We start from the raw sequence: 12030 nt of genomic DNA on the forward strand, positions 1-12030 counted from the left end.
ATGGGAAACCTTGGTAGATTCATTGTAACTTGGAAGGGAAATTTGTATCCTTAAATCTGGGGAAGGAGGCTAGGGTGCTCTTCCTCTCCTCATCTCTCCCTGGCGTACACCCAAAAGGCCAAGCCTAGAAACTGATTTGCTGTAGGGGGCAATCTGGGAAGCCAACTGATCAAGGTCAACCCAATTCCTTTGCACTCACACTCTCTGGGTAGTGCTTAGTCCTGAGAGGTCATTGGGCAAGGGCAGTTGTTGCTATGTTCTGAATCAAATTGGCCAAGCAACATATAAAAACAGTTTCTTTAAAAGGAATAACAGAAAGGGGGAAAGCATAATGAAGGCATTTATAATTGGGTGGAAACAGGGCTTAGAGTTAGAGGCAAATGAAAACAATAAAAACCTGGTGACGATTATCATAACATAAACAGAATAGAAAGTCAGTCTCTCTGATGCAATTTCCTTATCCGCCTCCAGGGGGACCCAGAGGAACCATCAGAAATGGACAGATAATTTTTTTCAGTGCATGGATGAGGATGTGCTCAAATTCACATGAATTAGCTTCTTTTGTGGACTTCTAACCCCATCCCACACTGCGCTGACTGCGTAATCTAAAATAAGGGAACCCTAGATCTCCCAAGTTTGTCTTCAGGACATGTAAAACAGCAACAAGAAACTATGCTGACTCACACAAGTTAGAACCATTTTGCAGACATAGGAGCTTCCTAGTGAAGTAAAGGAGCAACACACCACCCCTTCTGGCCTGAAAGCACTGCTCTCTATTTCGCAATGAGTGGAGGCAAATCATAAGTTTTAAGTGGCGAAGGTTGGCACTCTGCATATGCTCAAAGGCACTCATCTTTCCTCATCCTGGCTCAAATAAAGCCATGGTCTGTCTGTTGGTTTGGGAAGTGATCCTCAGTTGATATCCATCAGGGGAAAACATCTTGTTTCTGTACGTGTTTTCTGTGCCAGTGTTACAGTGTTGATTTCACTCCTGAGGCAAGTGGGGTATTACCTTTAAGTGAACGTGACCCGAAACGGGTCTACAATTTCATTCTCATAATTTTAGCTGAATTCCTTGTGGCCAGTTCTCCCTCTCTCTCTCACCATTTGATGCTTTACACCAAAAGCATGAATAGCTCTGCTGTGAAAAGCACTGTGATTAAGCTGATTCAAAAAAATTGTTTCTGTGGTTTTTATTTTTTAATGACTCATTCACACATGCTAGTCATTACATGATGCTGCTATCACAGCATAAGGATTATGCATTTGTATATACATCCCATAAAGCAGGTCCTGAAGATCTTTGGATCAAAACATTGTGAATCATGATATATATATATCTCTGATGCGAAGTGGGACTAGAAGAAGGATCTAAATTTTGAAATTGCCTGAGAATCTAAAAAATGTGTCACTTTAAAAGCCATTGCCGTACCAGGAAAATTGATTGTTGATTTTTGCCTAAATGCTTTGAAAGCCATTTTATTTGTCATCTTTGAAATCCGCTCTGCCTTTTCTGCTTGACTGAATGCCTTGTCTGTTCTTCCCACAGAGCATCCGTCCCAGACACTGTGTCCCTCCCAGGGTCTGGCAGGACTCTTCCTGGCCAACCACTGCAAGGAGAGCAAGATGTGGGTCCTGGTGTATATCATGTCTATGAGGTGGGTGTTGCTATTTGTGCAGAACATGCTGGTTCAGTGATTGGCCGTGGGTGGTGGGAACATTTGTCAAGAAGGAAAACTGCTTAATCTCTGTCACACTCTTCAGTTCTCCCCTGTATGTTCCCTTACCACTTTAGCCATTTTCCCATCTTCTGGACTTGCTTCTGGTTCAGGGAAAATGGCTAATAAAGGTTGGAGAAGGAGAACATTTCCAGTGGAGGAGGATCAATGGGTAGGCAGGGGTTTAAGGTCCTTGCACTGCCCACCAATTTTTCCCCGGCAAATCCCGCCCACACATCTTTTCTCATAACTAGAGGCAGTCTAAAACGGTTTTATTTTTTCCACAGATTTTGGAATTATCCAAAAATAAAAATTGCTGAAAGTGGAGTTAGGTGTTTTTATTCAAAAATTCTGTTTTAATCCATTTTAATCCATGGAGCCCTCTGTTGGGCTCACCAAATCCAGAAGTGGTTTCCGAGCACTTATTTTTACTATCCTAAGATTTGGTGAGCCCTGCAGAGGGCTCCATTGAGCTTCAAGCGCCTCCTGGAGACCGCAGCCTCGCCCTGTAAGTTTTTTCTTTAAACCCTTGCCTCCAACCACAGCACAATCCTGAGGAGCGTGTCACTGCCTTCGCCCCTCCCCTGCCAAGACTTACCCTGGGAGACCTATTCCCGAGAAGCTTGAGAATTGCTGCTTTACACTGTTGATCACTGATCTAAGGTGTCAAGAAGCACTTCCCAATTCGAAGTTAACAAACATGCTTGGAACATTCTGCAGACGTTTTCGAGATAGCAGTAGCAGTTCGTGCTACTGACCAACTTAGTTGGCAACCTTCAGTCTCGAAAGACTATGGTATCGCGCTCTGAAAGGTGGTTCTGGCACAGCGTCTAGTGTTACTGAAAAGGCCGATTCGGGAGTGACAGTCCCTTCCACACCGGGAGCAAGTGCAGTCTGTCCCTGGTCTGTCTCCCTGGCTATGGGCCTTCCTTCTTTGCCTCTTAGCTTCAGACTGTTGGCAAAGTGTCTCTTCAAACTGGGAAAGGCCATGTTGCACAGCCTGCCTCCAAGCGAGCTGCTCAGAGGCCAGGGTTTCCCACTTGTTGAGGTCCACTCCTAGGGCAACATAAACAAAGAAATTGAGAATGCAGCCCAGCTGCAAGTGTAGGTAAGGGCTTGTCAACACTCTGCAAGCACCCAAAACGATCAACAGATGCTTTGCAGATGATCAGCAGGCAGTTTAAAAAGTAAATTTCAGGTTATTTTGTGGATTTAGCAGGATTTCATGTTTTGTGTCTTAAAAAGCTCAGTTCTGTGTTACAGTGTGGTATTTCGCAAATACCGTTTTAGACGGCCCCTGCTCGTAACACGTAGTTCCAGCCTGTACATGTTCTAAAAATAGATTGAAAAAAGTAAGTTTCTCTCCCTGTCCCCCTGCTAAGAAAAGCATCTCATAATCTTCCTATACTTAAAATGGTTTGCAGGGGCCTATTACTTCATTAGGGTGAGTTGCCAGATTACTAAAAAGGGACATGGACTGATGCAATGTGCAGTTTGCTATTAAAACAATTAAAATTCTGCTCCCAGGCACTGCAAAATCTTACTATTTTGTTGAAATACTTTTCTGCAATTTTTTTTAATTTTTTTTTTTTTTTTTTTGCATAAATGATTTGGGTTTTGCTTCTCTGGTTTCTGAGATTTCAGTGTACTTTGTTCTTACTCTTTCAAGCATATCACTGCAGCAACAAGGGCAAGAAACAAACAAAACCCACCTGGTGTTCTGAAACAATGCTCTTTCTCTTTTTTTGCTGTTCCGGTAGAAGTGTGAGATGCAAGAGACAAACTAGATGCAACGCTTGTTGCATCACCGAGGTCTGCATTCTTGTTTTTCGTAATGTAACAAAATCAGGACCCTGAGGGTGGCAAAAACCTTCTCAACCACTACAGTCCCAGTCTGTGTGTGTGTGTGTTACCTGTGTTGGAAAAATCCAGTGTGCAGGCCCCAGTTATGTGAGGTATCCTCTAGTTTGGCCCTTAGTCCACTTTGGTCTTATACAGACCAAAAGTGCATTGGGCAAATTTATGGGGGAGGAGAGATCTAGAGGAGAGCAACCCAAGTCCTGTGAGCTTAGTATGCTTAGTCAGGCAAAGAGAATACTTAGGGGAGATATAATAACTGTCTTCCGTATCTGAAAGGCTGTCACAAGGAAGGGAAGGAATTAGTGAGGACAGGATTAGAATCTGCCCAGTCGTTCAACTGATAGTTGAAACAACAGGGAAGTAGATTTAGGCTAGACATGAGGAAGAATTTTCAAACTTCCAGAGCTGTCCAGCACTGGAAGGGTCTGCCTTGTGCATGATGATCTCAAAGCTCCCTTCCAACTCTAACATTTGATGGTTCTATCAATGATTGTTAGCCAAGATAACTAAATGAAGCCTCCATGTGAAAAGGCAGTACAGCTGAACACCATTTATTGATGTCAAACCAGGAGATAGCTGATTCCTTCTCACCTTGCTCGTGAGTGTCCTGATGGCATCTGGCTAGGTGCTGTTAGAAACAGGATGTTAGATAAGTGAATCTTTGGTCTTATCCAGCTCTGGATAGGGCTCACAGGACAGGCCACTATGCCTGTCCTCCTCTGTAGCCACTGTTCCCCCCTTCCCTGATCATTGCTCCTACCCCCTCCCCCGCCATCACTTCTACCATTGTGAATCCTGCACTTGCTTAATCCTCTTTTTCTTCATCCTGCAGTTTGCCAATGAAGGGCCGAGTGCCATCAGTGAGGGGATTCTGGATGTCAGCTGTCCGCTCCAAAAGCAAGGCCGACCTGTGCTGTACATCACACACTACACGGTGCCAGCCAATTGCACTTCTAGCCCCGTCAACCCATTACGACTGCAGGTAAAGGGGTTGGACAGATTTATGGAGGAAAAGTCCATCGCAGGTTACAAACTGTGGTGGGTAGATGCAACCGCCTTGTTTTAGAAGTAGGCTACCTCAGAATGCCAGGTGCAAGGGAGTGGCAACAGGATGTCTTGTTGTCTTGTGTGCTCCCTGAGGGCATCTGGTCTGGGAGAAATAGGAAGCTGGACAAGATGGGATTTTGGCCTGATCAAACCAGGCTCTTCTTATGTTCTTATGTTAGGAGAGTATTTCAGTGGCACCAGAAAAGCTGTGGCATAAGCTTCCATGGGTCAGAGCCTACTTTGTAAGCTATATGAAGTATTATCTTTCATTGACTTCTGTGTGTGTGTGTATAGATACACACACAGAAGTCAATGAAAGATAATACACACACACACACACACACACACACACACACACACACACACACACACACACACACACACACATGGATATTGAAAAGATTCTCAGATGCCCCAGTTCCCTGGTGATGGGGCCATGGGAAGGGAACATTATCCCAGAATGAGACCAGAAGATCTGGTAGTGCAAGAAAGACATGTCCCTCCTATTAGTAGGTAAAGCATAAATGCCAGTCAAAAGGATATGTGATTGGTCAGTTTTTCAGGGCAAATGCACTTGGGGCCAAGGGCCACACTAGAGATGACAGGGGCTGCTATGTATCTTGAGGATGTTCCAAGGAGCTTTGTCTTTTGTGTTCGACAACCTGACTTCAGACAAAATTAGCACTTAAAGCAGGCTTCCATCCTGTTGGTGACTTCAGAATGTAGATGCTGTCAACCCAGCATAACAACTTACAAGGAAGGTGGTCACTTTTGTATAGGACACTCATGCCTAGCAATAGATGACACTGGTGGCAGCAGAGTGTGTTTGTGTGTATTGTAGTGTGTGTGTATTGTGTGTGTGTGTGTGTGTGTATTATATATTTTATATATTTATATTTGTGGGCTAGTGACTACTTAGAGTTATTGGGTGTGCTGCTGAACACAATGTATGCGCTCTCTTTCCTTGGATGTTTAGGTGGAGCAACCTCCAACGCTGTTTCCGCAGCAGGAACAGCCCTATGTGCAGAGGCAAGATACAGGATTGAGCAGTGGCTCTGGTGGGAGCAGCTTCTCTCTGGTAAGCCCTGGCAATCCTTTCTCTAATTTTGCATCCCGTCATGCTCGTCCCCAACCTTTAACCCCAGGTCTTCCTGCGTTTGTCAAGTCAGATTTATTGTACTCGGAGCCCCAAGCTTTGCAACTCCTTTGTGTTCCTTGGGTCTCATCAAAGTGATTTTCTCCTCGCCTCTGTACTCACTCGCTCAGGTTGTTTAGGCTAGGTTTTTTTTTAAATTTAGCTTTTTTTCCATCTTACTTCTAGACAGGTAGGGAGGCTGTGACGAACTGGTACAGATTGGATCCTTTCACATTTTTCTACTGCTTGGAGAAGTCCCAGGGTTAAAATTGGAAATAGGCTGGGGTGTGTGTGTGTGACTTGAGTGATAGGGCACATGCTTTACATCTAGAAGGTCCCTGATTTAGGCTCTGGCACTCCAGTTCACAGGTTTTTGTCCCAAACTCTGTACTCACCTTTCCTTCTTGCTCTGCAGAAATGTCAAGAACAAGAGTGTTTTCAGCTACGCTGCCAAATAGGGGCACTACAAAAGAAGGAAAGTGTCAGCTTGCGCCTCTACTTCCGCATCTGGTCTAAGAGCTTCCAGCAGGTAAAGGTAGTGTCACGGGAATAGTGTGGAGGCTACAAGCCCTTATCATTTGCTGGGTGACTTAATTTCAGCATCAAGCATCCACTAGTGTATGGGGGACCTGTGTGTGTGAAAGAAAGATTGGTTGACCAACTGACTACTGGTTTTCATAGCACCCTGTGTCTAGTACTAAAACCCCTTCCCAGCTCTTGCACTTTTCCAAGTCCTCCTTCCTCCACTTTCTGGTCAGGGTCAGTGAATCCACTTGAGATAGTTTGCCTGTTAGCTCTCCTTTACATGGGGACTGCAATGTGGAACAAGAATCGTCTTCACCATAACCATCACTCCAGTTCTTTTGCATGCTTTATCTTCTGTCCGCTCTAAGAAATTTACACTCCAAAGAAATCACACACATGACAGAGAAGTCTCTACAGTTTTTTTTCTGTGGATTCTTCATAGTGCAGATAACTGCCCAACCTGAGTCTGGCAGAATGGATATAAAACTGTAGAATTCCTTCTGAACTAGAACTCTTCTCCCTGTCATGCTTGTTTTCTACATAAAAGGATTTTGTAACTGAACCCCACCTGCAGCACAGAATGGTCAGGCAGTCTGGATAGGCACAGTCCAAATGCAGATTTACCACCTCCATGAAACTAGCTGAAATATTTACAATTTTTAAATCAGGAATGGAGAAATAAAATGGCACTTCCAGATGGCTCTGGTTGAGGAAATCGGCGCCTGCCAGGCAGGCAGCTTTCAGCTTATGTTGTTTTCCAGTGCCCGTACAAGTGACGGGAGCTGGCATGAATGAAAGTGGGTAAGCTGGTATCCCAAGGGTTTGGAGGAGAGTGTTGGGGGAGGGGGCGTATCTCTCTCTTATGATCCTCTTACTTGCACACTACACTGCCAGAATGGGTCTGTACAAATACCAGACTTCTGGAGCCTCTTGCAGAAGCCAGCCAAAAATGGCTGCCAATGGAGTGCTCTGCAGTCTGTTGGCAGCCGTTTTACGATAGCGAAAGTATCTTCTGCTGTTGTAAGAGGTTCCACGTGACAGCCCAATCCTCAATAGGATTGGGTGCTTAGTTTTATCCCACACTTCCTTCATGGAGTTAGAGTGACATCCAAGAGTCCATGCCCCCCCCCCATTTTATGCTCACAGCAAAGTAGGTTGTAAAGTAGGTTAGGCTGAGAGATGGGGAATGGCCCAAAGCCACTCAGTGAACTTCACAGCTGAGTGGGGGACTGCTCCACCCCTATTCCAGCACTCTATAACAAATGTTATAAATAAATTAGTTCATGCAAATGAACAATAGTCTTGCCCCCAAAACATTTAGCAAGGGTAGTAATCGGTGCTTTTATTTTTTTAATTAAATTATTTATTTAATTAAATTATTTTAATTTTGCCAGTTCAGCCTTTAGGAATTGGTTACATTTGAGTCCCTGCTCAAGGTTTTTTAGGGTAGACTCACCTTCACTTGGTCCACCCCTTCCAGGATCTGTTCAGATCATCTCTCACTCTTCTCCACTACACTCTTACAGCGAGAGAACTATCCTCACACAGTACAGTGTGAAGCTGTCTACCATGTACGGAAAGTGCCCTACAGAATCCAGCCTCAAGAGCTCCCCTCCACTTCTCTCAAGGTCAGTATCAGTGACATGCTTGTTGCTTCTTTTCAAAAAAAATCCATAGTCGTGTAGTACAGAAGAGTACACAAGACCAAGTTCCATTTAGTTTAGCATTGTGGTGTCAGCCACAACAGTCAGCCAGCTGTCCCTAGAAGCTCTCATTTAGCTTTTATGACAAAGCTTTTGGATTGACCAGCCTTGGAGTAAAAGATTGACCAAGAAGATCCAGTGTGTCCCTTTCAAATCTGTGATGCTGCTAGAGTTGGCACTATGATTGACCAAGCTCTTTGCCATACCTAACAGCACAATCCTTTATATGTTTACCTGCAAGTATGTCCCCCTGTGTTTACTGGGGCTTACTTAGGTGAATGTGTTTTTGGTTTTACCTCTGGATTAATACTGTTGCTGTGATCTATTTTGATGATGACCATGACGACTTGTTTTTCTATTGTTTTTCCTTCAAACTGCCTAGGGTCCTGCAGGAGGAAGACAGTATATCTTTTATTTTAAATAAATACATACATAAATTAGTCTTTCTGTCGACAGGTGTCAACATCGCTACAGTGGGCCAAGACAGAGACCAGCCAGGGCGTTCCTCTCTGGATCATCATCTTGGCCATTCTGATTGGACTATTGCTTCTGGCTTTGCTCATCTATGTACTCTACAAGGTAGGAGAGCTGAGTAGAAAACAGTCCAGCGGGGGGGGGGCATTCGGGTGATGAGGAAAGTGCTAGAATCTATTACGGTGTTTGGAGATGTGCCTGCAAACAAGCACAGAGAGCTGCAGTGTTTCCAAAGTGAAACAGACTGGCAGAGGCAGGGGGTTAGTGTGACTGTGAACCTCACAAATAGGTGGGCGGAGGCTTCTGTCACTTGTTCTCTGCTGTTCCGGAGAACACCTGCTGGTCATGTCTTTTGCCCCCATTGTAACAAGAAAGGCTGGAACGAGACAACAGCTGTTCTAATGGGCAAGGCCCATTGCATTGGGATTGGCCCTGGAGAAGATCCCAGTCAGGTTGTGCCCTGCATCGGTCCTGACTCTGACTCTGCTTCCTTCACAGCTGGGCTTTTTCAAGCGCTCACTTCCTTATGGCACAGCGATGGAGAAGGCTCAGCTGAAGCCACAAGCCGCTTCGGAGGCCTAGCAGACCCAGCCTTAGCCCTCCACCTACATGTGTTGTCACTGCTGCCCTGCAAAGAGGCGCCAGGGTCGCCTGCCACGAGCACTGGGGAGGGGAGCATGGCCAACACCGGCAGGGCAGAGAGGGGCAGTGCCACGGACGCTGGGCCCCAGAGACTGCTGCAGAGACCAGTGCCCGAAGCACCTCTGCCCCTCACTGACAGAGGCTCCAGGCTTGAGGCCTAATGCCCTCCCTCCATTCCCTGGGGCTTGGATCCTACAAACGTGTTGTGCCCTGACAGGGGTTTGCAGCAAGCATTCGCTCCCAGCAAAAGGGAATACTTGAAGCCGCTGGAGCGGCCGGTGCTGGCCTGATCGTAGGCCCTCTGTGTCAAGCTGTCTGTACCGTCCACCTGTGGGGAAGGGGAATGTTCACCTGGACAGTTTCCAAGCTGCCAGTCCCCTCTGAAATGCCACAGCTCAGCTGAAAAAGAAAGGAGAAAGAAAAAAGAAGCACAATCGCCTCCCAAGTCCAGCTCTTTCTCCTCCGTGGGCTGGAGTGGAGGATCCTGGGCTCTCGTGTCCTGTCTTCCCCCAACCTGCTTCCTGTGGGGGATGACCTGGAACAGAGACTAAGCTGGGTATGCTCCTGCAATGCCAAAGAGTTGCCATGTTAGGAAGCCAAGCCATCGCCCGGTGTCGGCCCGGACTTGCCGACAGTTTTCGCACTGATCTCCGGAAACCGCTAGAGATTTTATTTTTCAGATGCCACTTTAATTAAAAAATAACAAAAACAGGAAAAAAAAAGAAGAAATGAGGAAGCTGCTGCCGCCTCCTGATGGTGGAGACAGAGGTTGCTGTTTTTAATTTAATATGTCCATGTGCAATAAATGCTTCCACATTTTCCATTCTGTCTTGTAGTCACTAAACAGCTGCGCGTGCATTTCCAACTCTGACCAGAGCTATTGCTAAAGAGTCATTTTCCAGCCCAATGTGATGTTGGAAATTCGTTTAGACCCTGCTTGTTCTGTAAATGGAGCTTGAAATTTTGTTGGTGTAAATCAGTGTTTATTAAAGTGTTCTCTAGGGCTAACTGAGACCCTTTCAGGGGCTCCACAAACACACCATAATTGGCTGCCATGGTTTGTTCTAGCGCTCTGGGGATCTGGAGACCAAAACATTTGAGAACCTCTGGTGTAAATAAGCTTAGGGAGGAGAGGGATGAAGCTAGACTGAATAGGAAGCCTTATAGTTCATTAGTTGAGCGCTTGCCATCCATACAGCTGAGATCCTTGGCATCTCCACCCAAAAAGGATCAGATAACAGGCAGCTTAAAAGACCCAGCCTGAGCCTCTAGGAGAGCTGCACCAGCCAATCATAGTAGATAGCACTGAGCTGTGGACCACTGGTCTAATTCCAGACAACTCAGCTGTATAGGATCACAAGAATAAAGGAAGCACTCTCAGGTGTTTGCCAGGACCAAGCAGGTGGAGTGTGCAAAGGGCAGCTGGGACTTGGGACTGGAAGAAGGCATGCTAGGGCCCCCAAACTCTGTTGGCCTTGCCCCTTCAGAAGGTTAAGATCCTATGGAGGTGGCCGTTATATTCGTTTCACAAATCCAGTGGTCATGGACTGTTAGCTCAGAAGTAGAGCACTTGATTTGCATACAGAAGGTCTCAAATTCAATTTCTGATAGTTCTGACTGAGACTTGAAAAGAGCCTGGGATCCGAAACCCTGGAGAGCCACTGCCAGTCAGTGTAGTGAACAGGACCCTAGATAGGCTGGTGGTTTGGCTCAGTACACAACAGCTTCACCCTGTCAGTTCCATGGACCTAATGTAGTGATAGGTTTATAGGTCCAAGTTTACCTACAAGAGGAGTTCAAAAAACCGTTGATTTTTCAGACGTCAAAAGTATCCTTTCTCCTGAGTTAGGCTCAGGCCAGGAAAATGGAGAGGCCGATAGGCAGGGAGAAGGGTTTGGGGGCAGCGGAAACATTAAGGGCCAAAAGGGCAGGGAGGAAGAGAAAAACAGAAGTCCATGTGCCTACTAACTTTATTTTGATATCAGTCCTCAAAATTGTATTATGATGTGAAGCAGGCTGCAGGGACATGCCCGGCTGGTGTTTGAACTTCAAGTGGAGAATCATGGCATTAATACGGATGTCTCATATCATGCATGCATGAGCAAGAGATTTTCCCTGAGGTCCTTGAAACGGAAGGACGTCATTTTCCTGTGAGCTTGAAATCAAGAATTGTGTCCTCCAACTTTGGACCAAACTTCATACTGATGGCTCAAGCATGAGAATTGTGGTATAAGCCGACACAGACACAGCCAAGCAAGCGAGTGAAAGCACAGACACCCTGTCCTTTGCAGAGCAATATTATACTTCCTTTGGCCCATTTATAACCTTGATCACAATCCACTCCTGGAGATTTCATTTTATGTTTTTCTGCTTTGAGCATCTATTTTATTTTTGAAGCAGCTCAAGTCCCATACTTGCCTCGTGTGAGGCTCTTAAGCACAGTACATGCTCTTTTGTTTCATAGAAGAAATGTGGGCATGTTTGTGTAATTAAGGCTTTTATTGAACTTGATAGAAGAAGACAGTTTTGCATGTGAAAAGGAACACCTCCAAAGCTGGCTGCAAAGTCAACTGTTGGGGGGGGCGTTCTTTTAATAGGAAACATATTTTAATAAGTCAGAAGTTTAAAAAGTGGTATACATACTCTTTTGCACCCATTTACCCATGCATTAAATCCCATTGAATTTCCACTGTAGTCATCAAGAATAAGCCCTTACGCTAAAGCTCTAGGTACACTCACATGAAAGTAAATCCATTGATCACAGTGGAATTTCTGAGTAAAAATGCAGAGACTTGAGCAATTTCTTCCTCAATGTAAAACCACTACATTTGTTCCACCGGGAGGGGGGAAAAAGTAAGAAGACCACAACAGACCATCTCCTTCCACCAAAACCACTTGGAACCAAAGGTTTTATTTCAAATGAAAT

At 45.3% G+C, this 12030-nt stretch overlaps 1 protein-coding gene across 2 annotated transcripts in view; it reads left to right on the forward strand.

The window, feature by feature from the left end:
- Positions 1 to 9925, forward strand: part of ITGA5 (integrin subunit alpha 5) — an 81062-nt gene extending 71137 nt beyond the window's left edge. The window contains exons 24-30 of one of the 2 annotated variants that reach the window (XM_066613681.1): positions 1550 to 1658; positions 4411 to 4560; positions 5602 to 5703; positions 6176 to 6295; positions 7812 to 7913; positions 8445 to 8567; positions 8961 to 9925. In XM_066613681.1, the coding sequence (XP_066469778.1) occupies positions 1550 to 1658; positions 4411 to 4560; positions 5602 to 5703; positions 6176 to 6295; positions 7812 to 7913; positions 8445 to 8567; positions 8961 to 9044 (790 nt within the window). In that variant the 3' untranslated portion in view covers positions 9045 to 9925. The remainder of the gene's footprint in view (positions 1 to 1549; positions 1659 to 4410; positions 4561 to 5601; positions 5704 to 6175; positions 6296 to 7811; positions 7914 to 8444; positions 8568 to 8960) is intronic. The other variant, XM_066613682.1, reaches the window with a different exon arrangement.
- Positions 9926 to 12030: the final 2105 nt, after the last annotated feature.

This window comes from Tiliqua scincoides, chromosome 2, assembly GCF_035046505.1.
Source record: "Tiliqua scincoides isolate rTilSci1 chromosome 2, rTilSci1.hap2, whole genome shotgun sequence".
In the NCBI taxonomy this organism is placed as follows: Eukaryota; Metazoa; Chordata; class Lepidosauria; order Squamata; family Scincidae; genus Tiliqua; species Tiliqua scincoides.